The sequence below is a fragment of the Hippocampus comes genome, unplaced genomic scaffold, assembly GCF_001891065.2.
Source record: "Hippocampus comes isolate QL1 unplaced genomic scaffold, H_comes_QL1_v1.1 scaffold67, whole genome shotgun sequence".
NCBI lineage: Eukaryota > Metazoa > Chordata > Actinopteri > Syngnathiformes > Syngnathidae > Hippocampus > Hippocampus comes.
In genome coordinates this window covers 307,128-331,200 of record NW_017805221.1, presented here as the reverse complement: position 1 = coordinate 331,200, position 24,073 = coordinate 307,128, and the positions used below count along the sequence as shown (strand labels likewise).

The 24,073-nt window shown below is 50.0% G+C and overlaps 1 protein-coding gene across 3 annotated transcripts in view; it reads left to right on the top strand.

The window, feature by feature from the left end:
- myom3 (myomesin 3) overlaps nucleotides 1–24,073 on the top strand; it is a 39,695-nt gene that overhangs the window by 4,282 nt on the left and 11,340 nt on the right. For all 3 annotated transcript variants that reach the window (XR_002168171.1, XM_019869047.1, XM_019869046.1), the window contains exons 3-25: nucleotides 1,066–1,170; nucleotides 4,737–4,890; nucleotides 5,106–5,263; nucleotides 5,967–6,059; nucleotides 6,141–6,229; nucleotides 6,946–6,990; nucleotides 8,638–8,769; nucleotides 8,840–9,001; nucleotides 10,008–10,149; nucleotides 11,159–11,358; nucleotides 12,364–12,417; nucleotides 14,165–14,292; nucleotides 16,138–16,321; nucleotides 17,071–17,245; nucleotides 17,345–17,466; nucleotides 17,774–17,961; nucleotides 19,510–19,636; nucleotides 20,613–20,794; nucleotides 20,998–21,112; nucleotides 21,205–21,361; nucleotides 22,025–22,131; nucleotides 22,846–22,890; nucleotides 22,986–23,122. Coding sequence is in view for 2 of the 3 variants with exons in the window: in XM_019869047.1 (XP_019724606.1) it covers nucleotides 1,066–1,170; nucleotides 4,737–4,890; nucleotides 5,106–5,263; nucleotides 5,967–6,059; nucleotides 6,141–6,229; nucleotides 6,946–6,990; nucleotides 8,638–8,769; nucleotides 8,840–9,001; nucleotides 10,008–10,149; nucleotides 11,159–11,358; nucleotides 12,364–12,417; nucleotides 14,165–14,292; nucleotides 16,138–16,321; nucleotides 17,071–17,245; nucleotides 17,345–17,466; nucleotides 17,774–17,961; nucleotides 19,510–19,636; nucleotides 20,613–20,794; nucleotides 20,998–21,112; nucleotides 21,205–21,361; nucleotides 22,025–22,131; nucleotides 22,846–22,890; nucleotides 22,986–23,122 (3,001 nt within the window). In the remaining variant the exon portion in view is untranslated. The remainder of the gene's footprint in view (nucleotides 1–1,065; nucleotides 1,171–4,736; nucleotides 4,891–5,105; nucleotides 5,264–5,966; nucleotides 6,060–6,140; nucleotides 6,230–6,945; nucleotides 6,991–8,637; nucleotides 8,770–8,839; nucleotides 9,002–10,007; nucleotides 10,150–11,158; nucleotides 11,359–12,363; nucleotides 12,418–14,164; nucleotides 14,293–16,137; nucleotides 16,322–17,070; nucleotides 17,246–17,344; nucleotides 17,467–17,773; nucleotides 17,962–19,509; nucleotides 19,637–20,612; nucleotides 20,795–20,997; nucleotides 21,113–21,204; nucleotides 21,362–22,024; nucleotides 22,132–22,845; nucleotides 22,891–22,985; nucleotides 23,123–24,073) is intronic.

The window sequence follows — 24,073 nt, the reverse complement described above, 5'->3', positions numbered from 1 at the left end:
GCCAAACGTGATCAGCGCGTCGATCGGCACAGTTGATTGTTGATGACGAAGAAGCAACTTTGGCGAATTTGCTCATCTCCAACCGATCGCCAAGGTTCTCCAGAATGGCGATGACACACATGACCCCGCTTTTTTCTATTTTCATCACAACCGGGACCGGAGTTAGGATCTACTGACCGCCCAGTGGGCGGCCTGGTGGGGTATTGGTTAGCGCGTCGACCTCACAGTGTAGAGGTCGTGGGTTCGATCCCGGCTCCGGCCTCCCGTGTGGAGTTTGCATGTTCTCCCCGGGCATGCGTGGCTTTTCTCCGGGTACTCCGGTTTCCTCCCACATTCCAAAAGCATGCATGGCCGGCCGATTGAACACTCTTCCACCGTATCATCTCAGCTCCCAATGGACTGAGGTGGCGCGGATGAGAGGAACGTGCTCGTTAGCTTCACCTCACTGAATCGAAAACAGGTCATGCGGCAGATTGGACTTTGTGCCACACGAGGAGAGAAGGCTCCTCCGAAAACAAACACGCCGTTCGCGACGCCACCGAGCCGCGAACTCTAATCTCTCAAGGAAGAAGGCTTGGTTTGCGTGACGCATCCCAGGGAAATCACAGAACGGCTCTTGGCGGAGTGCGACAGATCAGCAAACCCCGACGAGAAAAAACGGACGAGTGGCAATGAAGCTCACTCGCCGGCTTCTCCGCAAGCGTCACGCTGACAACGGGGTGCGAGCGCTACTGACATTTCAAAGAGCGCCCGCCTGTCTTCTCCACACTTTGTTGCTTTGTTTATCTTTGCTGACTTTTGCGCCCCCGCCCCCGAAGACCTCAATCCCACAACCTCCTTACTTTCTACCGAGATAAGAGTTGCCGTTTTTTCCCCAACGGCATACCAGAGAGCATGTCAAGAAATGGCACTTGGCAGTTTCTCGCCCAGATTATGTTTGACAAAGGAATCAGCTCATTCCTTCTATTATGAGAGGTTCAAGTGTCTGCTATTGTTTTTTTTTTTTGGGGGGGGGGGTTCAGTCGCTGTTCCGTATCAATGATTTTCATTCTCTCTATTTGATAGTGACGAGGAAGTCCCATACTCTGATGTCGTTCCCGTCATCCCTGTGGACGTGATGTCTGCGAAGGAGATCCTGCAGATGGAAAACCTCCCCCGCCACAGGACATGGTGAGATATTTTTGGCGGTTCATGGCGACCCGCCGCCGTCGAAGCAACGTGTCCCCGTTGATGGCGCCATCTCCGACGAGCGGGCCGACACGCTCCCGGCAGCGGCAAAGGGGTACCTCATCAAAAAAAAAGGGAGCGCTAAAGCAAAAAAAAGTTCGCCCCAGCACAATGCAAAGATGCATTATACGAGACGACGATGCGCTCGCAGGATCAATCCACCGGCGCTCTCATTGGTCCGTGTCGCGCCGGGAACCAATTGTGTGAGTGGCCTCGCGCAAAGCCTCGGAGTCACGGCAGCTTTTGGTTCGGCGTGCAGGGTAACCTTCTTTCCCACCGCATCGACATGAAACAACGTGTCTTTCGGCAATATGGCTGCCGATATGACCCAGTTCCCTAAAATTGGATTTTTTTTTTTAATTAGTTCAAAGAAAAAAAAAACACAAAGACTGAAGCACCAAAATTTGAAGCGCAAAGTGGCGAGGGATCACTGTCATCAGGCCAAGTGTGTCGCAGATGCGCTTGATAAGTCAAAGAGCCAAAGGACAGGCGCTTGACTAGATTTTCGACCTTCCTATTTTCTATTCTGAATTCACCTCTGAACTCCTCTTTCAATTCTAATGCGAAACAGATGAATGTTGCCCGCCCGGGGAAGCATTTGGAGCAAAGGTCTAAGTTGATGCGGCTCTGTGTTTTCCTTCCGACAACAAACTCGAAAAACTGGAAAATATCATGAAAAAGTTGGACAGCACAATCCGAGAACTGCATCGACATCAAACCACCTTTCGATGTCGCTTAGGAAGACAACAAAAAATGGTGTCGTTGTTCTTGATCTTTGGGCCTTTTTTGACGAGAGCAATCACGGACATGCTCGTCATTTCCGGCACAGTGAGGAACAATCGGCAACGTGTCTTCAAATGTTCGACGCCGCCAACAGAATGCAATAAAGTAACATTTTAAGAGTCAAGCGGAAAAACGGTGCCGAAAAAGAAGATCAAGAAGAACCGCAGGGCCCCAGTTGGAGATTTAATGATGCTGGCAGGCACAAACAATCGGCCGTCGTTTTGGCGCCCGCCTTTCAACCAAAGCCACGGGAGGCACATTTGATTGCAAATGTTATTTTGTAAAAGCTTTTTGTCGGCACCAAATGGAGCCCAATGAGAACTGAATGACTTTCTTCCTCCTGGCCACATCTGCGCTCCCTACTTTGCGAATGGCTTCAAATCTTCTGCCCCTTTGCCGCACGTGAAATGAAAGCGGGATGGTCACGTCTTTTCAGACAACGCGGTCTGGACAAAACATCGGAAATCGGGGCTCCTCATCCCCCCGCCTCGTCTATCTGCGGCAGGCCAGCTTGTCCTCATTCAGCCAAAAGACCCCGCAAGGAGTCATCGAGCGCGCCCTTTTGCATTTGCGCTCACGGCTGCGCCCATTCATCCATCTCCAAACGCATTTTCTCTCCCGCTTGTCCTGAATGGGGCTCGCATTTGAACAGCACGCGGAAACTCCACACAGGAAGGATGGAGCTGCGATCTGCACTTTTCGAACTGTGAGCCAGACGTGCCACCCACCAAATGGAATGAGTGAAAGACTCCTTCGAGTTGATTTCAAAATGCTGAAATGTTGATGCTTCAAAAACCCTTTTAATAAATACCATAGAAATTAAAAATAAATCATAGAAAAGGGGGGGGGCACATGAAAACCAAGGTTCCACTGTATTTTATTGTATAATTTATTCATCTAGCCTAACAATTATTCCATGAATGACCTCAATGTTAAAAAAGGAAAACATCTTAGGAACATTTGGCTCCCCTCCACACATCCAGTCCCTGAATAGCAACCTCTTCGTAGTTTAAAAAAAAAAGAAAAAAAAACCCTCCACCGAAATCGAAACAACCGACTACACTTAGTGCAGGTAAACTGTGACCTTACAGAGAAGTTGAAAAAAAAGTGGAGAGACGGAAATGTGCCAACGGCGAGATTCATTTGTGCATGTTAACATAGTCAGTGTGTCTCCAAAATGGCTGCTTTCCCATCAGTTCCTCTCAGGCGTAACGTTGCATTGACAGATGGATGCGGGGATGTTTTGTCTCGACAGGAGCTGTCCTCGACATTGCTAATAAATATTCAGAATGTCCTCCAGTGCAGAAATTAAGCCATAAACAATCTCACTTCTGCAGGCTGGATGAGCTCTCTCGCCCTAATTGCCCCACGGGGATAAATAAAGTTTTCTGAATCTGAATCTGAATCTGAATCTTTTGCTTCAGGACTGACAGACTTGATTTAAAAGAAAAAAGAAGTTTGTGACAGGAAAGGTCACAAATAGCATTGAGGTTGCCACTACTTTTTGCAGAGTGGCTTTGCACACATCAGCATCCATGTGGATCTCTGCCGTTTGTGCACTTGGCTGCCGATTATCTCCGCGACGCGTTGAGCCCTTCACGCCAGAGCGGCTGCCGTAGATCAGAGCTGCGTTTGTGGATATTGTATCACCAAATGCACGCCCCTGGCGTCAGATTTCAAACATTCTACTTCTGCATGTTGAAGCGAGTGCTGCACGTAGACGACAACATAAAAACATGTTCAAAGAAAACATGAAATCTATGACCCAAGTGTCATCACGAGCCTGTGAAATCGCTTATTCCCGCTTCATGATTTAATATTTTTTGTCTGGGAACATTTTTCTTCATATCTGAAAGAATAACACTGGAAAAAGAAAGGTCCTGCCTTCAAGGCACAGATTCGTCAAGCCTTTAACACATGACTGGGGAAAACATGAACCATTTTTCCCCAATAGCGGATCGTACGTCTAGCTAACTGTCTGGTACACACTTTTTTAACCTTTTTTAAGAGGCCCCACACAGGACAATAAAAAAATGAAGCACGGTTTATTTTCATTAAAGTGCAAAACAATTCTGCAAACTACGCGTTTTAGGTTGTGAACAAGTGACATAAAAACAAAGACTTGAAGTGTAACCTAGCCACTTGAGCTGGATATCGCAAAGGTACAGTACGATCATAAACGTCATTCAACCTCTGACGTCACTGTTAGTCGACGTCTCCACGACTTGAAGCGACGGAAAAGCGTCACCTCATTGCCCCCCTCCCCCACAATAATTCCACCACCTCCTGCTTCGCTCTTCTGTCGATATAAGATGATAAAACAATGAGGTCATATGATATATGGTCTTGACTTCGGTCAACACTGCCAGTGTCGAAACTTCGTCTTTTGCGCGTCGCTCGTCGTGCTTTGTGCGCATGCGTGGCACATCGACGACGCATTTGTTTTTTTTGTAATCAGATCATAAAAAGAGCGGATTGAATTTAAAAAATCCGAATAGGGCATCATGGCCCGCAGTGCGAATGTAGCTTGTGCGAGTACGACATGAAAACTAAAACCCGCGGCAAATTCCTCAATCGCCGATTCCTGAGGGGACGAATGACTGTATTTCGAGGATTTGCCACGAAAAATCTCGGCGTGGCTTGCTCGGGCCCATTTGTTTGCCATGTTTTTCGCTACAATTAACCACATTCTTATCGGGCCTTTCATGGGCGATTGGGTCTGCCAGGGAAATCCTTCGGGAAACTCAAGCGGCCGACGAAGGCTACCATCGAGACAAGTGGACGATGTTTGGCAACGAGGCGGAGAAGTTGGAGGCGGGCGTGATGCGGAGCCAACGATTGCTACGCACCCGCGTGGACAAAACGGCCCTTCGCAAAGAGGTAAATGTTGGGATGTCATAACACAGAATCCAAAATGTGGTTGTTGGGTGACTTTCTTAAACTCATTTTGCCAACTTTTGTGGTCGAACGCAATCACAGTCGCTTAGTGAATGTTATGCCGCCTTTGTGAGAATTTATTGACACAGAAAAATTGGTTTCTGCGCTCATAATTTGCGTTTTGTGACATTATGGTTGTGTTTTTTGGAATGCTTCAGGCACAAAAGAAGGCATCCGAGCACTTGGAGTATCTGGAGCGTCTAAGTCAGAAGGTGCCAGACTTCTCAGTGCCCCTGAGGCCTCACACTGTCTGGGAGGGCATGACGGTGCAGCTCGCCTGCGTGGTCCAAGGATGCCCACCGCCTCAGGTCACATGGTAAGATGCTCGCTCCACAGTCTGGAAGGCTCGCTCTTCTTTCTGCTCTCCCCTGAGCCGGTCAATTCTGGTCTTTCTTGCATCAAGCTGACTGTTGGTATGATCGCCACGAGTGCCAGGCAGTTGTGAGGTCACCGGTCGAAATCTCAGCGCCGGCCTGCATGTGTGGACTTTGCACGTTATCCCCGTGCTCGCGTGGGACTTTCTCCGGCTACGGTTTCCGCGCACATTCCAAATGGCGCACACGGTGAAATTGTTCCCCGCGATGGGCCGGTGACCCATCCCCGGTTGAACTGCTGGCCCTCTTGGCTCCCCGGCTGGAAAATGCTCCAGTTCAACCAAGACTGAGAAGGAGGACGAGCGCTCGAGAAGACGGATTGAAAGCAGAGCTTTTGTCCGACAGATTCAGCAGAATCTGGAATGGCGTCGAGATGGAGCTCAGCATTAAAATGCCGAGACATTAAAAGCCCTCAAATCAAATTCCCACTCAAACTGATTCGCCCCCAAATATTGAAGGATTTGATCGTCCCACTTTCTTTGAGGGGAAAAAAAAAGTCTTTACCTGGAAAGGTGGACGGAATCACGGCAACGCAGGGAGTCCGAGTAAGATTCTGTTCAGCTTCACTCAGTGCCATCGCAATCGGTGTGACAGACGAGTTCAGCGTATGTGTCGATCGGATTGTTGCTTCACCGTATCTTGAAGGTACAAAGATGGCGTGGCGCTAAGAAAGCCCGAGATGCCGTGGAATTACGGGCTTCAGCAAGCATTTGGGCTGAATTACCTGGAGATCAGAAGGTGTGTCGCTGGAAAGCTCTCGATGCCGACGTTCGGGAAATTCACCTTCTCCACCGGCTTCCCTCTCATATTTCCCACCAGATGCTCTCCCGATGACGCCGGCGTGTACAAAGCGGTGGCCAAGAGTCCCCTGGGTGAAGCCATGACCTTCGCCACGCTGCTGGTGAACCGTGAGTTCTTACCAATGACTGCGGGCATTCTGAAAGCAGACTTTTACTTTGGTGAGAGTGCCTCATGGACGCGTCAGGTTCCACATTTGGCACCATCGTGTGGACGTGGTACCAATCCCAATAGTCAATGAAGCGAAATGACAAGCCACGCAAGCTCCCCTCGCGGTTAACTGCAATCAAGTGTCACTGAATTGCAAATGGCTCTGGGTGACGCCGACTGATTCTAAAATTATTGCTTGCTTCACAATGCACATGCTCATTCGTGCCACTCTTTCCTAAACTCCGGAATGCGTGCGCAACCTTTCTGGCGGCACGCTCCCTACATAGTCGATGCCGGTCGCGTCGGCCGGCGCGTTTGAACCGTTCGAAGCAACACTGCTGCACCTTCCCTCGCTACGTCGTACATCAAACGGCTTTCACGGCCTTTTCGCACCGAGCCAAAGATCTTCTAATTCACGTTCGTGATGACTTTTCATCGCTCCCTTTGTTGGGGCGGAGTCATCTTTTCATCGTTGAAGGATAAGGAGTCCGTGTTCTTTGAGAAAAATCCCACTTGCGCCCATCCCTGGCTGCCGTTAACATGAAGTGGGTTTGATCTGGATGACACGTCGCATAACTGAGCTTGATCATCCACCAGTGCTTCCTCTGAATATGAACCTCTTTTTTTTTTTCTCTCTTTCTCTCATTTCGGATGGGCCCTGCTTCACCTGGACCAGCGTACAAAGGAGCCACGGCTGGGTCGGATGATTCCCGGACTCGGGGTAAGCTCCCTCTAACCAGTGTCCACGTTGATCTGACCCTATTAACTCATTTAATTGCGAGCCGTATTTCTCCAATTGGGAGAGGCGGCTGAACTGCCGATCCTCGTTTTTTTTTTTTTTTTTTTTTTTTTGTTTCTGAATGTGGAGATGAGATCCGGCTGCTGTTAAGTGCAGAGCCAGATCTATTCTGTGAGCGAGAGGGCTGTTGGCCACCCCATAAACTTGGGGAAAAAAATCATCCACTATTCCCTCAACACCTTCAACACAAAGCTGATGAACAATGCAAACAATCTCGAATTGCTTTCTTGACTGACTTTAGCATGTTTCCAAAAGTGGCCTTCATCCTTCCATTTCAACCCAGATTGTCAGATATGAAGTTGAAACACTTCAGATGCCAAACCAAAAAAACTCGGCCTGAATAGGCTCTGATTAAAGAGAGCAAAGTCCAGGGCAGTCCATTCAGAATGCCTTCTCGTTGTTTGCACTGCTGGGTTGCTTTTCCGGCGCATGTGATTGCTTAGGTGTGCCCAAACTGACAAGTTATTCCCACGTCACGGGGCGTCGTCGGGAGTCGAGTCGTCACTCATCCTTCAAATGTGGTCTGAAGTTATTTGCCGTACGCCACCATCACCATCATAGCATGCAAAGGCGAATCGGTCAAGCGGCAAAAGCGGCGATACAAAGGCGGGGCCTGTGAGTGATGACAAGCAAAGATCCAAGCAGGGTGATTCTTATTAAAAATGCACACAAATAAATGATGCCACAGTTTCTCTGATTCGTTCCTGACAGCAGCTTTGACAAGATCTCACAGCACCCGTCGCGTCTTTTTTTTTTTTTTTAATTTTATTTATTTTTTTTTTACTGTGAGAGAGATTGTGTCGCCTCAGTGCTTTTGACAAGCGCTAGCTGAAGTGATAGCGTGCCAGGAATTGTTCACTATCCACAAGCTGTCACATCTTTTGGCTTTTGCGTCTTTCCTCGAGGGAATGCCTCTCTCTCATGTTCCAGACTTGTATGAGATGGGTTTCACTTCATAGGCGTCGTTCCAGAGAACCCGGCAATTCAGGAATCTCTGATCTCAGACTACCATACAGTAAACTCCCGTTTCATTTGTGCTATAGAATGATCGTATTTAAATGCCTAAAAATAAATAAAGGCGTTACCACTCGATGGCAAGAGGGAAGAAGCTATTGGAATGATTTTAGTGTGCATAGTCCGATAGCGCCTATCTGAAGAGAGGAAATGGAAGATGTGGTGACCCGGATGTGGAGGCTCAGAGAGAATTTCTGCGTGTTCTTGTCTGGATAAAATATCTTCACGCTACGTTTAGCTAGGTTGGCACCAAGTAGCATGGTTCCCTTTGACATGTATTGTAGGATTTTTCTGTTGTTTAGGACGCCCAAATACCTGAAACATACCATCACATTTTCAGTGTAGCCCTCCATCGGGTTGCAAAAGCAGCTTTCGGTAGGCTGAGACACACTGTGGTCCACTTGCGGTTCAAAAACAACTGCCCACCTTTTTCCGTGGCGCAATGGAATTGTTTTGAAACCGATGCCGGTGTCGTCCTGCCTATCCGATCCAAACTCGAGCGCGGTCCTCCCATACCACAAGGTGAAAAGGAGGTTTTTGCATTGCTCTTTGCAGCCTCGCAACAAGCCAGCTTTGCCAGCGCCTTTCCACCAACTTGGGTGAAAGAAGGCGACAGTCTCACCCTGCACTGCTCCTTCACCGCCCCTCTGCTGCCCTTCCAGCAGGACGTCACCTGGTTCCGAGACGGTAAGGTCGGAGACTGAGCCGGACAACTTTCGAGGGTGACCGAAAAGCATCCGTCGTTTCGCCGTTTCAGGTACGCCACTGCTCCAATCTGACGCTGTGGACACCAAGACAACAAACGGCGCAGCTTCGATGACGCTTCGCACTGTGTACAAGGAGCACGAAGGAGTTTACACAGTGCGCCTGAAGACCTGGGATGGAATCCTGGAATCTAGTGCCTATGTCTACGTTGAAGGTGAGGACCATAGAAGGCATGCCTTGCGACCAGAGTGCTTCCTCTCGGCTGCTTTTGAGGGAAAGCGGGGCCATGTTGCATGGACTCCTCTGCCGCGTCCTGCGAGACCAAATAGCTGCCACATCGCATTCCATCACTCTCAAAATACAAGCTCACCCCACCGCATTGCAGTCTGAAATGTGTGCTTGCATCCCAAATATGAGGGTGTACCGGTTCTCGTCTTTTGCGCTCCCAAATGTTTGTTTTTGATTGAATTTCCTTCCGCCGCACATTCTTTCAGGTGGGGAAATGGCACTGTCACTTAGGCTTCGTAACGTTTCCTTTCTGAAACCATACGCAATGTTTGTTTTTGATTGAATTTCCTTCCGCCGCACTTTCGGGTGAGGAAATGGCACTGTCACTTCGGCTTCGTAACGTTTCCTTTCTGAAACCATACGTGATGTATTTTTCCACCGCCTCGTACCTTTTGCGCAGAATCCAATCACAGCAGCCCTCGCATCAGACCGTCTCAAACCCTTTGACAGCGTTCCGCGCTGAGCAAAGCGACTGGTGACAAGAGGACAAGGCGCAGCTCTCAGTTGACGCCTCAAACGCTGAAAGTGTGTCTGGGGTTGCAGTCTCTCTGTCTCCCTCGTAACAAAGCCTGTTCTTTGCCAGAGCCGGAGGTATTAATTAGTCGATCCGAACGGAGCGCCTCCATTCAGCAGTCACATTTGCATGACAAATACAAGATTGCTGAGACCAAAAACAAACGCGGGAGCCGCGGGAAAATAAACGGAGCGATGTGGTGGATGATACTTTTTATCCCGCGTAACCTCAAGTCAAGGCTTTGAAGCATGTCGGTTTCCATGACTTCAGTCAAGCCTTCCATAAATGAAGAACATTGGTTGTTTTGTTTTGGTTCTTCATTCGATCCGCCAGCTGTGTCAAAATAGTTTGGAACATGGCACGGCCTGTCCCGAGCGCCTCCCTCACTCGTATGTCTCAACCTTATCGTGCAACTCAGATGCGTCGGCCACAGCGGTCGGAGCTCCCGCATCTCCCCTGTTGGTCCAGGTGTCGGATATCCACAAGGACTACGTCTTCCTCACTTGGCAGCCGCCCAGTGCTGACGGAACATCACCCATCGAGGGTTATTACGTTGAGAGGTAAGAAGAAAGAACGTCGTAACATGGGCGCGTGGCTCCCAGCGACCAGCCGAGCGCGACAAAAGTGGAACGTCACAGAAAAATGACGTTGGGCGACTCAAACTCACTGGAAAAACTGCAACCCCGTATCCCTTTTCAAAGCTCCGCATACATCCAGCTGGACGGTATCATTTGTTACCGAACCACACAAACGTGGAGTGATTGTCAAGGAACAAACCATGCAAACCGATGACCGCAAACCACATATGGTTGAGTCGCGTTGAATGGCGTGGCTCGCTGCGCGGCAGTCCTTGAGTTGGCTTCGTGGGATTCTCATCTTCTCGGGGAAATCAGTCAGTGGATGAAAAAAAAAAAACCAGCAGGCAGGGACCGAGGAGCAGCCGAGATATTTTTCATGAGATGAATGGCACGCGTGATAATGATCAGCCCTCGACATGCTGCGAATAATGGAGTCACAAACTCCTGCCGGAGAAACGGATGCCGCTCGTATGCTATCGGCGCAGCCATCCATCAGGTTGATCCTCTGCGTGTGGACTTGGTCTAAAATCCACTCTCTTGCTTTGTCGTTTGGGAGTCTTCTGCAAAGGCCCTCGTTCATCCGTGCGCGCTGATGGCTACTGTGCGTGTTTGTGTTGGATCTCTCTTAATTGGAGTGGTGGATTGAATTCCTAAACATGCCTGCTTTCTGGCTTGGAGAGGACAAAATAGCTCCCCAGTTCCCTAGCAACAGCCTTCTGCTTAGTGCAAATCCCCCGCTCATCTCTCTTTGTTTTCCGGAACACCGCAATAGATTGCTCTTGAAGTTCCCTTCTCCGGGAGGGACCCACGTTTATCTTTGAAAATAAGTTTTTAATGTGTTTGCTGGAGCGCCGCGGTTATTACGGGTCTTAGCGGGGCGGTTACCACTTTAGATTTGTGGCGCGGCCTCGCCGTGACGTTAGAAAGTGAAACTCTGAAAAGAAGGCCCTCGTTTATGTGTGCTGGGAGCCATCACTCTTTTCTTTTGCAGGTGTGACCTCAGTCAGGGCCAGTGGGTGCGCTGCAACGAGCACCCGCACAAAGCCTGCCGCTACCCGCTGTTCGGGCTGAAAGAAGGAGCCAGCTACCAGTTCAGAGTTCGGGCGGTCAATCAGGCCGGCGTGGGTCGCCCCTCCAAGGCGACGGAACCCGTTCTCACCGAGGACCCCCTTCAACATGCCAGGACCATGGGTAAGGCACTGCCGCTGACAGACGACATTTCTCTCTGGAGGAAGCTTCGGAGACACAAAATGGGCCTCGCCCCAGCAATAGTGGAGGTGCACTGAGCCGTGATAGGTCGGGCAGCACCTGTGTGCGGTGGAATATCAGAATGCCAGGACAGGGCCAACGCTCCAGACACACTTCTCCCACCGTGTTTGATTGAAAGCAATTTGAACTGTCAGACAAGGGTTTGACACTGGTGCTCGTGATCTTATCAAGGGATGATCGATGGCAATGAAATCAGACACGACCACGTGAAAGTGTCCATTGGCAGCAATGGCCCGCCTTCGCTGGGCTCTCTATGGAAGGCAAATGCGGCTTTTCATGCGGTTGAAAAGTAGAAAAGTTACAGGCATTGGTCAGTTGAGCTTGAAAGGACTACCCCAGGGTTGTGTGTTTGACCCCTCCATAACGCTATATCTATCTTTACCTGTAGATCTGGAGGGAGGGATTGATGAATGGATGGATCGATTGATTGCTAGCTTGTGTGTGGAGAAAGAGGGCGGGTCGAGTACACAACCCAGTGGTACTCCTTTCAAGCTCAGTAAGCCAACTGACAATGCTGATTACTTTTAAACACAACAAATGTGTGTTTTTCTTTTTTTCCTGATGTTGGGAATATAATATCCAAACATTTTATACATGATGGTAGCTTGACTTAGGAGTGCTCAAACTGAAAACACTGAGATGTGGCGTGCGTGCGTCCTCGTGTGTTTGTCGTTCACGATATAATACGGAGGGCAGATGGGCCGTGGTCCCGTTGTGCATCGTTCAACACAGATGAAGGACAAGACATCAGGTTGAACGCGTCCGGCCTGCTCTCCATCCATCCGTGTTGCTCCCTCCCACCTATTTTTGTCCCGCTCTCACGCCAACCCGCGGCCGCCCATTTGACCAACTCGCGCTGCGGTTATGCCCGCGAATGTGACTTCACTCGGCCTCTCTAATAACAGCCTTTCTCACCTGCTCCCCTAGTGGTCCAAGTGCACGGAGGAAGGACCGTTGTCATCACTCAAGGTGATCTGGAAGGTGAGAATCATGAGTTGTCATTCCAGCATTGAAGTGATGTCATGAGGACGCCCGCAAAAGCACCTTCTGAAAACTTCGTTGCCCGTTGCTTGCGGCCGAAATGCGTCTTCATCTCGTTTCGGCAGTACCGTCATTGATCGTTCCATTTCTCCAAATGAACAGCCCCCAGTGGCTTCTGGGTCAATGCGGAATCTGGCGGCGGGCGCTTGCGGTTGTGACGTCGCTCGGGGGAATGCGTTTGCGTTGTCCTCCACACGCACGCGTGAAGGTGAAAGCATGCATCAGGCGCGGCTTTGTTCATCTCAGGCGCATTCTCTGCAAAGGAAATATTCATCGACTAAAATGGCACTCAGTGGACCAGTCCTCATTTGGAGCCAGTTGCGCATGACTTTGAAATGCCGCACGTTGGTGAGTCACCGTCTTGTATTTTGCCCCACACGCAGACCGGAAAAAATGGGAATGACAAGAATAAAGCTAGAAGAGCGCAAAGAAAATTTATTGCCACGTTTAGAGAAGACAGTTCTCTTTTCAAATCCAAAAACTCTGTCAAAGTTCATTTCTGTGTTTTTACAATTGGAAACGTTCCTACTGTATGAGACGTCCGAATCGGCCGCCATTTTATTGGAAACGGTGCCAACCAACTCCCGCTATAACGGACAGATTCGTTCTGTCGCAGGAGGTACGTTGGAACCAGCTTTGACTCTCGTATACTCTCGTTGTTGTGTCTCAATGTACAATTTTCTCGTGACCACTCGTATTTTGTATATGAATAGTGAATTCTGCCTGTCACTACACATCGCTGGCATAGATATCTGAACAAAATGTAAATGAGTCGTTAATAAATCATCATTTTTGCAACAATTGAATAAAAAGGGATCATTTTCCAAAACCTTATGACAGGGGTCCCCAAACTTTTTCCTGTGAGGACCAAAAAACTTTTCCCTTCTCGGCGGCGGGAGTCTTTTTGGAACCAAAAGTGTGATGATCGCAGAGGTGTCTAAACGTAAATGTTTATCCATCCGTCCATTTTCTAACGCGCTTGTCCTCATGAGGGTCGCGGGGCGTGCCGTAGCCTGCATCCCAGCCGTCTTCGGCCGGTAGGCGGGGCCCACCCAGCCCATCGCAGGGCACACATCGTCCAACAACCGTCGGGGCTCAAACTCACACCGAGGGAGAATTTAGAAAAGACAAACCCCATCTGGGGAAAAAGTTGAGAAGGGGCCGCAGATGGGAGAATCCCCTTTGCAGGATGACCAGGCTGTAATGGATGCCGAGTGGGCAACATTTGACACAATATTATACGAAACTAAAACATGTATTCTTTACCAAAAAGGGGGACAAAAATCTGAAAATAAATGAATCGACTGAATCCATTTTTCTCTGACCTAATCTTTTCGGCATGATTCAGTTTTATTTGACCAGGGTGTGTCAGGATTTTTATTTTTTATTTTTGAGGGAGTACGTGAGCATTTTATTGTTTTCATTTGAAAAAATACATTTGCAAAACATTTTTTAAAAAGTGTTCACGTCATGAATGTATTACATTTGGTGATCAAAATACAGCTTGGTATTCCTCCGTAGCATGTCAATGTTCAGAAAAATCCGATGATGACGACATGCACCCTTCCAAATTACGAAATTATACAAACAACAAATTGGAAGATGACACAACTCCCGTCCACCCGGGACAAAGCAAAAGGCCATCTTTCACACCGAACCAACTCTTCATCTGCTCATCACGCCACAGGTCAGGTCCGAATTCCCCTCGCCCCCACCAACGTCCACGCCTGCGAGCTGAGCGACACGTACGTGGTGCTGAGCTGGACCGAGCCAGAACCCCGAGGGAAGGAGCCGCTCACCTTCTATGTGGAGCGGGTGGGTGGAACTCAACTCAACTCAAAATGTATTCATAGAGCTCGTTAAAACAACTAGCGCTGTCTACAAAGTGCTGCGCGTAGAGCCAAAACAATTCATACGACAACAACAAGAACACAGCGCATGAGGAGAAAGCACAAAAACAGGCGAACCACAAATCAAGTCTCATGCCGTGTCCAAAGCCAAACAATAAAAATGACGAGCTTCAAAGTTGGGCAGCGAGGGGGCTTGCCCGACGTTCATTCCAAAGAGAGGGACCATAAACAGAAAAGACTCGAACCCCACTGAGGCTCTGCTTAGTTCTCGCTACCTCAAATAGTGTCTGGTCCGCGGACCCGAGGCAGCGGGCAGGTGCCGAGCAGCTCCGAGAGATCAGGCCCCGCCAGATTCGAAAACAAATCTGAAAGAGAACTCGAAAATGTACGAAGAGAGTAGGAGGGATGTGCTCCCTCTTACGAGTACTGCATTGCACAACGGTACCCGTGAGCCGGCCCAAATTCAAATCACGGTCCAGTTTAAGGACCAAGTCGAAGAGACTGTTGGCTTCAGATGAGGAGCCAGGGGGCCCAAGGCTCGAGTTTAATTTTGAATGCAGCTCCTTTATTGGATTTCATTCAATGTGACTTTGACTGTCGCGTCAACGTGCTCAGATCAGCGATCCTTCCGCATGCGCTGAACCCCAGGATGGATGTTGATTCATCGTGGCACGTTTCTTGATTTCGGCCCACCCGGCGCCGGAACGTGTGGCCAACTCAAAAGCTCCCAACCGCAGCTCTGATCTAACGAGACGGCTGCAAGTGAACCCGCACTGACACACGCCTGCACGCGGACAGACAGGCATCCCACGCGCATCAGTGATTCCAAGGTTGGGTGCAGTTTAAGGTCAGCGCTCTCATCACGGCCTTGCTGAGTGCAGCGGGAGGCGGGCAACGCACCACCTTTGTTCTTTTATGCCAGACAATCATCCAAAGTTCAAAGTGATGTTGAAATAAGATGAATTCCCCCACCTCGTGGGCGCCGCACCCCCGCCCCCCCAAGCTCAGACGGCCCAACATTTTCCACTTCCCATCAGAAACGCGCCGCAGGAAATCTTTTTTATTGGACCGTTATTGGTTCCTGGGGTAATAAAAGTGTCAGCGCTGTCAAAGGCATATGTGAAATCCCAAAGTTTGCTACTTGCCGTCCACAATGAGGCCCGCATTCCAATAGATCTCTCGCCCTCGAGCGAGCTTTCTATATCATCGTCGCTGCCTTTGACCGTCTTTTCTGGCTCGCGTTCCACCTCTGCCAAAGTGCCTTGGAAAGTCAAATAATTGGTGAGCGACTGTATTTTTCGGGCTCCTCTTGTGGTCCTTGGGTGGGGGGGGGGGGCACTACCTGTTGCCCGTAGGCACCTTGTTGGTGAGGCCTGCCCTCGGAAATGTGAACTTGTATGCGACTGCTTCGCCGCAGGATTTAAGGTCCAGGGCAGGCGCCGTCACCCGCGATGACCTTGAAGTATCCCCACACAGATCCTACGCCATCCGCCCAGAAGGTTTATGGCAGGCTGGGAAAGTGGTATGGATGTTGCTCTCGTGGAGTTTTTTTCTTTTTTTTCTCTTTCTCTGTCGAGGCGCCGCCGGTTCTTTTGCATTTCCTTGCCCGCATCCGCACATAGCTCCTTGAATCTTGAATCCATTTACGTTTCCGGCCGAGCGGCGGGTGCGCCGCTGTGGATCACGACACCATTACCCTGGAAGGAGTTCTCATACTTTGGCGGCCGGCTCGTCAGCGCGTTGGGAAGCTGCTGAACAAAGACGGATTCCTTTGGAAGTGGTCTGACTCATGTCTTGGGCTCACTTTTAGTCGCAAGAAGGGAAGAGCGGCTGGGAAATGGCCAGTCGGGATGCTGTGGTCAACTCTCCCAGGTTTCCTGTCTTTGACCTGCTCGAGGGAACGCGGTACCACTTCAGAGTGCGAGCCGTCAACAAGTACGGTGTCAGTGAGCCGTCGGAGCCCAGCGGCCCCATCTGCCTGGGAAAACCGCAAAGTAAGGAAGTGTATGTGTGTGTGTGTGTGTGTGTGTGTGTCCGAGCAAACAACCGACCATTCAACCAACCAACCAACAACCGAGTGACCAACGCAACGACGGACCAATCAAACCAACCAAAACCCGCAATGAGCGTCAAATCGACCAAGCGAATCAGACTCGTCAAATAATTGAGGTGAATTTCTGCCGGTTCTTTTAGCTTTACAGCTCGCTATACTAGCATCAACTATAGGAAGCTGTTCTTTTCCCACTTAGGTGATTGAATGATGCCAAGATCAAAACGCGGGCCTCTGGAGCCTTTGGATCACACGGGTGGAGAAGCAGGTGCCCCCGTGCATCCGTGATTCCTTTTTACTTTTACTGCGGTAGCCACGCTCGCGCACAAGCAAGGCGTAGCCGATCGGTGTGTCAGAATTTTCCGATGTGCGACACCACGGCCTTAACTGGATGGGGAGAGCGAAGCCTGAGCAAATGGAAAGGTCAGGGCGATGTAACTTGGAGTCACTTATCAAATTCTGTGTGCCAAGCGATGGACCAAGTAACCGACTGCCCAAACAACCAAATGACCGACTAGATAACCAAACAACTCTATTGTGGACAAACCATCTCATCCAACCGGCGCTGTAAACAGCCGACCAACCTCGCCACCAACCAACCATCCGAATCAAAAGCAGACAGATCAGCCAAGTAGGAAGAAATGTGCTTGTACAAGGTCAGCGGGCTGATGGGAATGTTGCGCTCTGTCCTAGGTGCCCCCGCTGCGCCTTCCTCCATCTTGGCCTTCCGAGACACAGACTCCTCGGTGTCGCTTCAGTGGCAAGAGCCCAAAGACAAAGAAGGTGTCCTGGGATATTACCTGTACTGTAGGGAAAAAGGTCAAGAGGACTGGAAGGTCATCAACAATAAACCCATTAGTGACCCCAGGTGGCAGTGGACACAAAGCCCCCCCCCCACACACACACCCTCCCCTTTCCCCATTCCATCAACATTTCTTGAACCGATTCTTATTTTTGCCCTTTTCAGGTTTACAGTCCATGGCCTCCAGACTCGTAAGGAGTACGTGTTCAGGATCAAGTCAGTGAGTCAAGCGGGAAAGAGCGATTACTCGGACGAGTCGCCCCCCATCCTGGTCAAAGCCGCCATTTGTAAGTGCCTTCCGGATCAGCGCTGAATGGTATATAATGGTGAAAATCAACCATTGAGGTACCATCAGGTGTTTTGTGCTACGCTGTGGCATTTCGTGACCGATGATAATCTGCCTGTTTGAGATCCACCGGGCCTTTCTCGTGACTTCGCGTCAGCTCATGTGACTCATTTTCCTGCCCTTCACTCCGCGTGAGAATGAATGGCCTTCAACTTGAACGTAGCCTCATGTGAATGCCGACGGGAAGTCTTTGGGAGATGCGGCTTCCCTGCTGGCATTTGTCATCTGCTTTATTTCCCGCGCTGCAGGCGTGCCGTCGGCGCCTTCGGCCATCGCGTTGCTGATGTGCACGGGCTCAGAGATGGTTTTGGGCTGGAGGAGGCCTCGCCAGGACGGCGGAACCCCCATGAGGGGATACTACCTGGACGAGCGGGAGGCGGGCACTGATGCGTGGCGAGAGGTCAACGTCAAGGCGATCAAAGAGAGGCGGGCCACGGTCGGTCGATTTCCTCGTCTCTTTGATGTTTCGTTTTGTTTTGTTTTGTTTTTTTTTTTCCCTCCCATACGTTGCTTCATTTCGAATGAGTCTTGCAGAAAACCATTTTTGCACCTTTTCACACCAATGACTCCAGTTGGCTTTGGCCACGTCACTAGGCAACTAGCCGTGTCCGTGCGATCTCTGCACGAAAGGTCTCTAGCCTGTCTCGAGGAGACCGATGAGTGGATTCCTTCTTGAATGTTGGAACCTAATTTTGACAACTCGACAGAGATTTTACGATGTTTAGGATGCAGCGGTGAGCTGTAAAGTGGACAAATGAAAAATGGCGTTTTAAATTACTTCATTACTACTAGTGGGGTCTCTGAAGTGCCTCATCCATCAGGTGTAAAACAACAAACACGTCCAAGTAAATCTAACGCTAGAGCGGCATTTTGTTGGATGCGCAGATCAGCGCTGGCGAGGGTTACGGGGAGGTGCGGGCTTTAGGCAAAGTGGAAAGCATTTAGTTTTCGCGTTGGACGTTAGGGAGAGCACTTCGTTTTTGGGTTACGGTTGGTTGAAGGTTAGTGGTTAGGGTTGTATTCGGGTTTTGGGTTGGGTTAGGGTAGGGTTGGATTTAGGGTAAGGATTGGGAGGTTTGGGATCGGGGTTAGTGTTGGGGTTGTGGGTGAGGTTCGGGTTAAGGTGGCTTAGTGGTTAGGGGGGCGCCTTTGGTTTAGGGCTAGCTTCCGATAGGCATGATTTCCTCAATCGCTCGTCAAGTTCTCTCTCTTCTCTTCGGCTCCACATCGGTGGTCGCCGTAACAACAGCGGGACTTGTCGTTGGATCATCGGTCGAGAGGGCATTTGCATGAAACAGCGCTTTTTTTCAATGGGACAAGAAATAAGATGTGTCGGAATAAACTAATCCAAATGGAATGTTCTTGGCACAGACCTGCTGTTCCAAAAACGCATGCAGAGCTTTGTTTGGGCAGAAAATGAAGAATTGTCCTGGAAAGGGATCCACTCCCAGCAACATTTATTGAACAGGGCGGAAGCGCAATGAAAAGTGACTCAAACTATCCAACGCCACTCGTTTGGCCCCAAGTGGATGCTGAGTGTACTTGGAATCATTATATGTCATTTCAAGCATCCCTTTTGGGGGGAGGGGGGGGGGGGTTCCACCACCCCTCCGAGTGCATCTTCTCACCTCGGTGAATAAGGCGAGAGCGTCTCACCGAGCCGATAAGAGCCTTCATGCCGAAGTGCTTGCGAATAGTCAGATCAATGTGCCAATCAATAAGGCCCAATCCCCTCTCTTTCCAAAGCAAAAGTGTCCGGGGTGGTCTCAAGAGAAAAACGGTAATGCCTTCTCAAATACCACCCAGGAGCCATAAATCCAAACAAACGTGGCAGGGAAAAGACAACCGCAATGCCGAGTCTAGCTCACTTGGGTTTTATTTGCTTTTGTCAACTTTTAACACGCTCCACTCAAGTCATGATTTGGCCCTTGTTAGTTACCTGACTGAGTTTTTTTTTTTTTTGGGGGGTGGGGGGGGGGGATAGGTTTCCAACTTGAGCAGCGGGCTTTGGTACCAGTTCCGCGTGTTTGCCGCCAACATGGTTGGCGTGGGGGAGCCATCAGAGCCCAGTGAGGCTTTCCTGTGTGAGGAATGGACCATGCCGGAGCCTGGTGAGTCGGGAAACGGGGACCCGGGTGGGGGGCAGGGGTCGCATTGTGAAATCGCTGCTGTCCCAACATGTAATGGGCACCTGGCCTTTCAAAATATTCAGCGCAATTATCTCATACCGTAAACAATTAGAAAAGGATTCCCATGAAAGTTGTCGAGCTTTTTTAATTATTTATTTATAAGTTGCTAAATAGAGTGAGCAAATTACAAAATTGGCAACACTCCTTTTGCAAATGAGCTTCTCTCAGTCGGAGCCAAATTGTGAGTGTAAGTGGTGAACCTCAACAGGGATTTGCTTCAGAAGCCACGGAACACGCGGGGGCGGATTCGCAAAGGATGGCACTCAAAATATCACCCTGGAATGAGTCGATCAAATTGATGAAGCGGTTGTGCAGCCCCGAATCCCGAGAATCCCCACCCAAACGTTTCCCGTTTGAAATAGCCAAAGTGTCCCAGCTTAACTCGAAACTGTGAAATTGAGCCCACCCCCTTTCCGGATAGTTCCCCCTTCTTTGGAACAGCAGTCATAAGGTGGAGGTGGAGGTCGTCGCCTTCATGCTGCCTTCTTCGAGCACACATCGTGTTTGTTTCCATCAGCCGCGTTTCATCACTTTCGAGTGCCGGTCGAGGTGCGGGAAGGTCCCAGCTCGGCCTTCAACAGTTGCCATGGCGACGACATGAAAGCCGCCGTGCGACCAAAGCCCTCGGGCCGTGTCTGATGATCGCATAGAAAACGCGGTCGCGCGCTCTCCCACCCGCGTCGTGACATTCACGTCGAAAATGGAACGAGGCGGCGCACTCCGGCGCGTGCCGTTTTCGGAAGCGCGGCTCGTTCATCCCGCCCGATGGGCCTCCCTGGGCGGCATGAATAACTCTCAGGTGGGCCCCCAAATCATTCGGCAAACGCAGCGGCAAGCTTTGCGCTTCTCGATGGCCGTCGTGGTGGACACGCCTGGCTCAGCGCCCAATCTCCCTCAGGTTGTCCCTTTGACTTGGAGGTCCGCGAGGTGAAAGACCACTCGCTGGTGCTCCTGTGGGCCGCGCCGCTCTACGAAGGTCGCGGCCCCGTCACGGGCTACTCACTGGAAATCAGCCGAGGCGAGCGGTCCGACGAGTGGACCGCCGTCAACGACGAGCCCGTCACCGACACTCATCATAAGGTGAGGAGATACAATCACGGCACGCGTCGAGGAGACCTGCCGTGTTCTCCGTAGGTTGAACCCAAGAAAGTCGTCCTCATCACGAAAGGCGGGATATGCCAAACAAGGAATGTGACCAGGACACCTGATCCTCAAGGATATTTTTGTATGATGACCACCCTGACCGGTGCTCAATGTTTGACTCCCTTTCTTCTGACGACCAGGTTTCAGGTCTTCAGGCGGGTCAGATCTACCGTCTCCGTGTGTCGGCTGTCAATGAGGCGGGAGCAGGAGCCCCCTCCCTCCCTTCGGAGCCAATCGTGGCACTCACCTCGCCAGGTCAGGCCTCGCATCATTCTGCCGCACGATTTCTGGTGGCATTTGATTTGAAACGTCACAACATCAATCTTGCTCGTATCACCCATGCGCAGACAGCCCAAACATTGAGGCGGGCGTGGACGACGACGGCTTCATCTACCTGGCCTTCGCCTGCGATCACGTCGTCGACGGCAACGAGGGTCTCTGGGCCAAAAACTACAGCCAGCCCATCGACGGCGCGAGAGCTCAGGCCGACAACAAGGACGGCAGGTGGGTACGGCCCACCTGCTCTGTGTGGCTGTGATGTCATGGGCTCACCAACTCGGGTAAGAGGATGCGAGATGATGACGCCGGCCGGATTGCCGTCAAGCACTTGACTTTGGAGTCAGCCGATCCTCCATGAAGCGTCTCCAGTGGGTCCAAAATGCTGCTGCTCGCCTCTTGACTGGTACCCGTGAGAGGGAGCTCTCAACTCCTACTCTGGCATCCCTTCAAACATTTTAGAGTTCTCTTTAAGACTTGTTTTCCAATCTTGAAATGGCCCGGCCCCACCTTACCTCTCGGAGCTCCCCCCCACCCCTGCCCGCCGCCTCGGGTCTGCGGACCAGACGCGGTTGGAAGTACCGAGAACAAAGCGGAGGCTCAGAGGGGACGGAGCCTTTTCTGTCGCCGCTCCCTCTCTTTGGAATGAGTGTTGGGCAAGCCCCCCTCACTGCCCATCTTTCCAACACATCATTTTTCTTCTTTGGCTTTTGCCTCCGCACGAAACTTGATGTTTGGTTTGACGGTTTTTGTGCTTTCTACTCATTTATTGTTTGTTGCTGTGTGACTTCTTTTGGCTCCACGTACATACAGCACTTTGGAGACAGCGGTGGTGGTTTGAAAGTGCTCGAGAAATACACTGGCTTAGAATCCGTTTTATGTCTCCACTAGGTCTGTCCTCACCTTCAGCGACCCCTCTGAGCAAGACCTGGGTCTCTACACCGTGGAGATGAGCGACGAGCCCAGCCTGTCATCCAGCTACCTCCTCACTGCCGAAGGTTGGGCAAAATGGCCTGCCGACCATTCAAAGTCTCTCCATGTTCTCTCCACCAACCATTTGAATACCTCTTTTAGAGGCCACCGTATACTGGAAACCCATTCTGAGTCTTCACATTACATGAAACAGTTTTGAAAAGGGTGGCTTGAGGGAAGGTGCAGCCAAAAAAAAAAGTTTGTCTTTAAACTTTTTTTTTTTTTTTTTTTCGCTTCCACTGTGTTATGTTTGAAAATTCTCAGTTTTACAAAGACGAACTTAAAAATCGATACATTTTGACTGTGGCGTGGCTGAAGTTAGTTTAAAAGGTTCATTTCAAACAATAAAATAGAATTCTTTATTTTGCTCAGGCGGTTGCACCCGCTCTGGAGAAAAAAATGTTCGTTTGTTTCAAGGTGCTGCTCCCACTTTGGAAATTCTAGAAATTGTACGCAGGCTAAACGAAATCTATTTGTCTTTACTTTAACATGACTGAAGTTAGCTTTGCAGATGAAAAAAAGAAAAAAAAATGGAGATGACGTTTCCACCGCATTTTCATGCTGTGCATAAATTCCGCAAACGCAGGACTCACAATCGCCAGCAGGAGCAATTTCATCTTGTTGCATGGCAACTTCTCGCAGGGTCGCCAAGCCAATAAGCCGTCATGTTCTCTCCTTTTCACTTTTCAAAATGTCATCAATGAAGTCAAAGATTCATGAACCGCTTGTCCCTCTTGCAGACCTCGAGCGCCTCAAAGAACTCAGCCAGCAAGTCCAAAATCCACGTATGCCTCTTCATCTTGTTATTGAACTCGTTATATGAGAATGAATTCAGTCATCATTGTGGGAAAAAAAATGGGAATGTGTCATCCTTCGCCAGTGATCGCACTCAAGTCGGGTTGGCATGTGGAGGTTTCGGAGACGGGCGGCGCGCGTCTGTGGCTTCACACGGAAAGTCTGAGCGACGATGCCGAGCTGCGTCTTGTTTTCAACGACAAAGAAATCTCCAGCACTCCGGTAAGCGCTGTTGCTTGAGGGAAAAAAAAAAAAAAACATTTCCTTGAAAATATCCCGGGTTCCCCCCCTCCCCCACGGACATTGGCAGTATGTTTTTTTTATGATGAATAATGAAGAGCAACAGGCTAACAGTCCAGCTGCATCCCCATTAGTCATTTGGCTACGAGGACATGATGAGCGAGCAGACAAACAGAAGCGCCTCGTCGGCGCTTCTCACAGCCACCATGGCAACCGGCATCGATTCACGTCGGACCTTTCTTGCCGTCGGTTGGCTGGGAAAATTGAGCTTGACGCCAGCATTGAATTTCTCCTCGCGGCATGAGGTCGGCCTCGCGCAGGCACACAACGGAGCCTCTGACTCAACGAGAGCTTCGTTGAGTCTCCTTTTAGCACCGAGAGACCACGTCATCAAATTAAAAGCAAGTCAAACGACTCCGCCATCGTGGGGAGTCCTGGAGAGGAAATGGGCGAGCTTCTCAAGCGGAGAGCCCGCTTTGCCCTCCTCCGTGCTTGCCCGCAGCATTTGTTGAGATGAAAGTCAAATGAAGTCGAGCTACTCAGCCCGGGAAGACAAACCTGTGAAGGAGAGCAATGAAAAATGTTTTTGCTTCTTGAAATCGATTGGTGTTGTGAAAATGTCTTTTCGCAAATTCCTCTCGTTCCATTGATCTCTTCGCTTTTTGCATTGATGCATTTAATTTCACTTGGTAGTCAATCGGGAAGGAGAAGTCAAGAAAGCATTTCGACGAACATCAAGTGGAATGTGCCCGACCAGCAATGAACGTTGCGTGGGGGGGTGTCTTCATAGACTGAAATAGCCTGAACCTGGGCATAGTCTGGAGGCTATTAAAAAGTGCTGGAAATTCCATAAAGATTTGGACTTGGAAGACTTTGAACATTGAGGAAACACTTGATAGCCTGAACTTGAGCATCCCGACCACCCTGGATTGT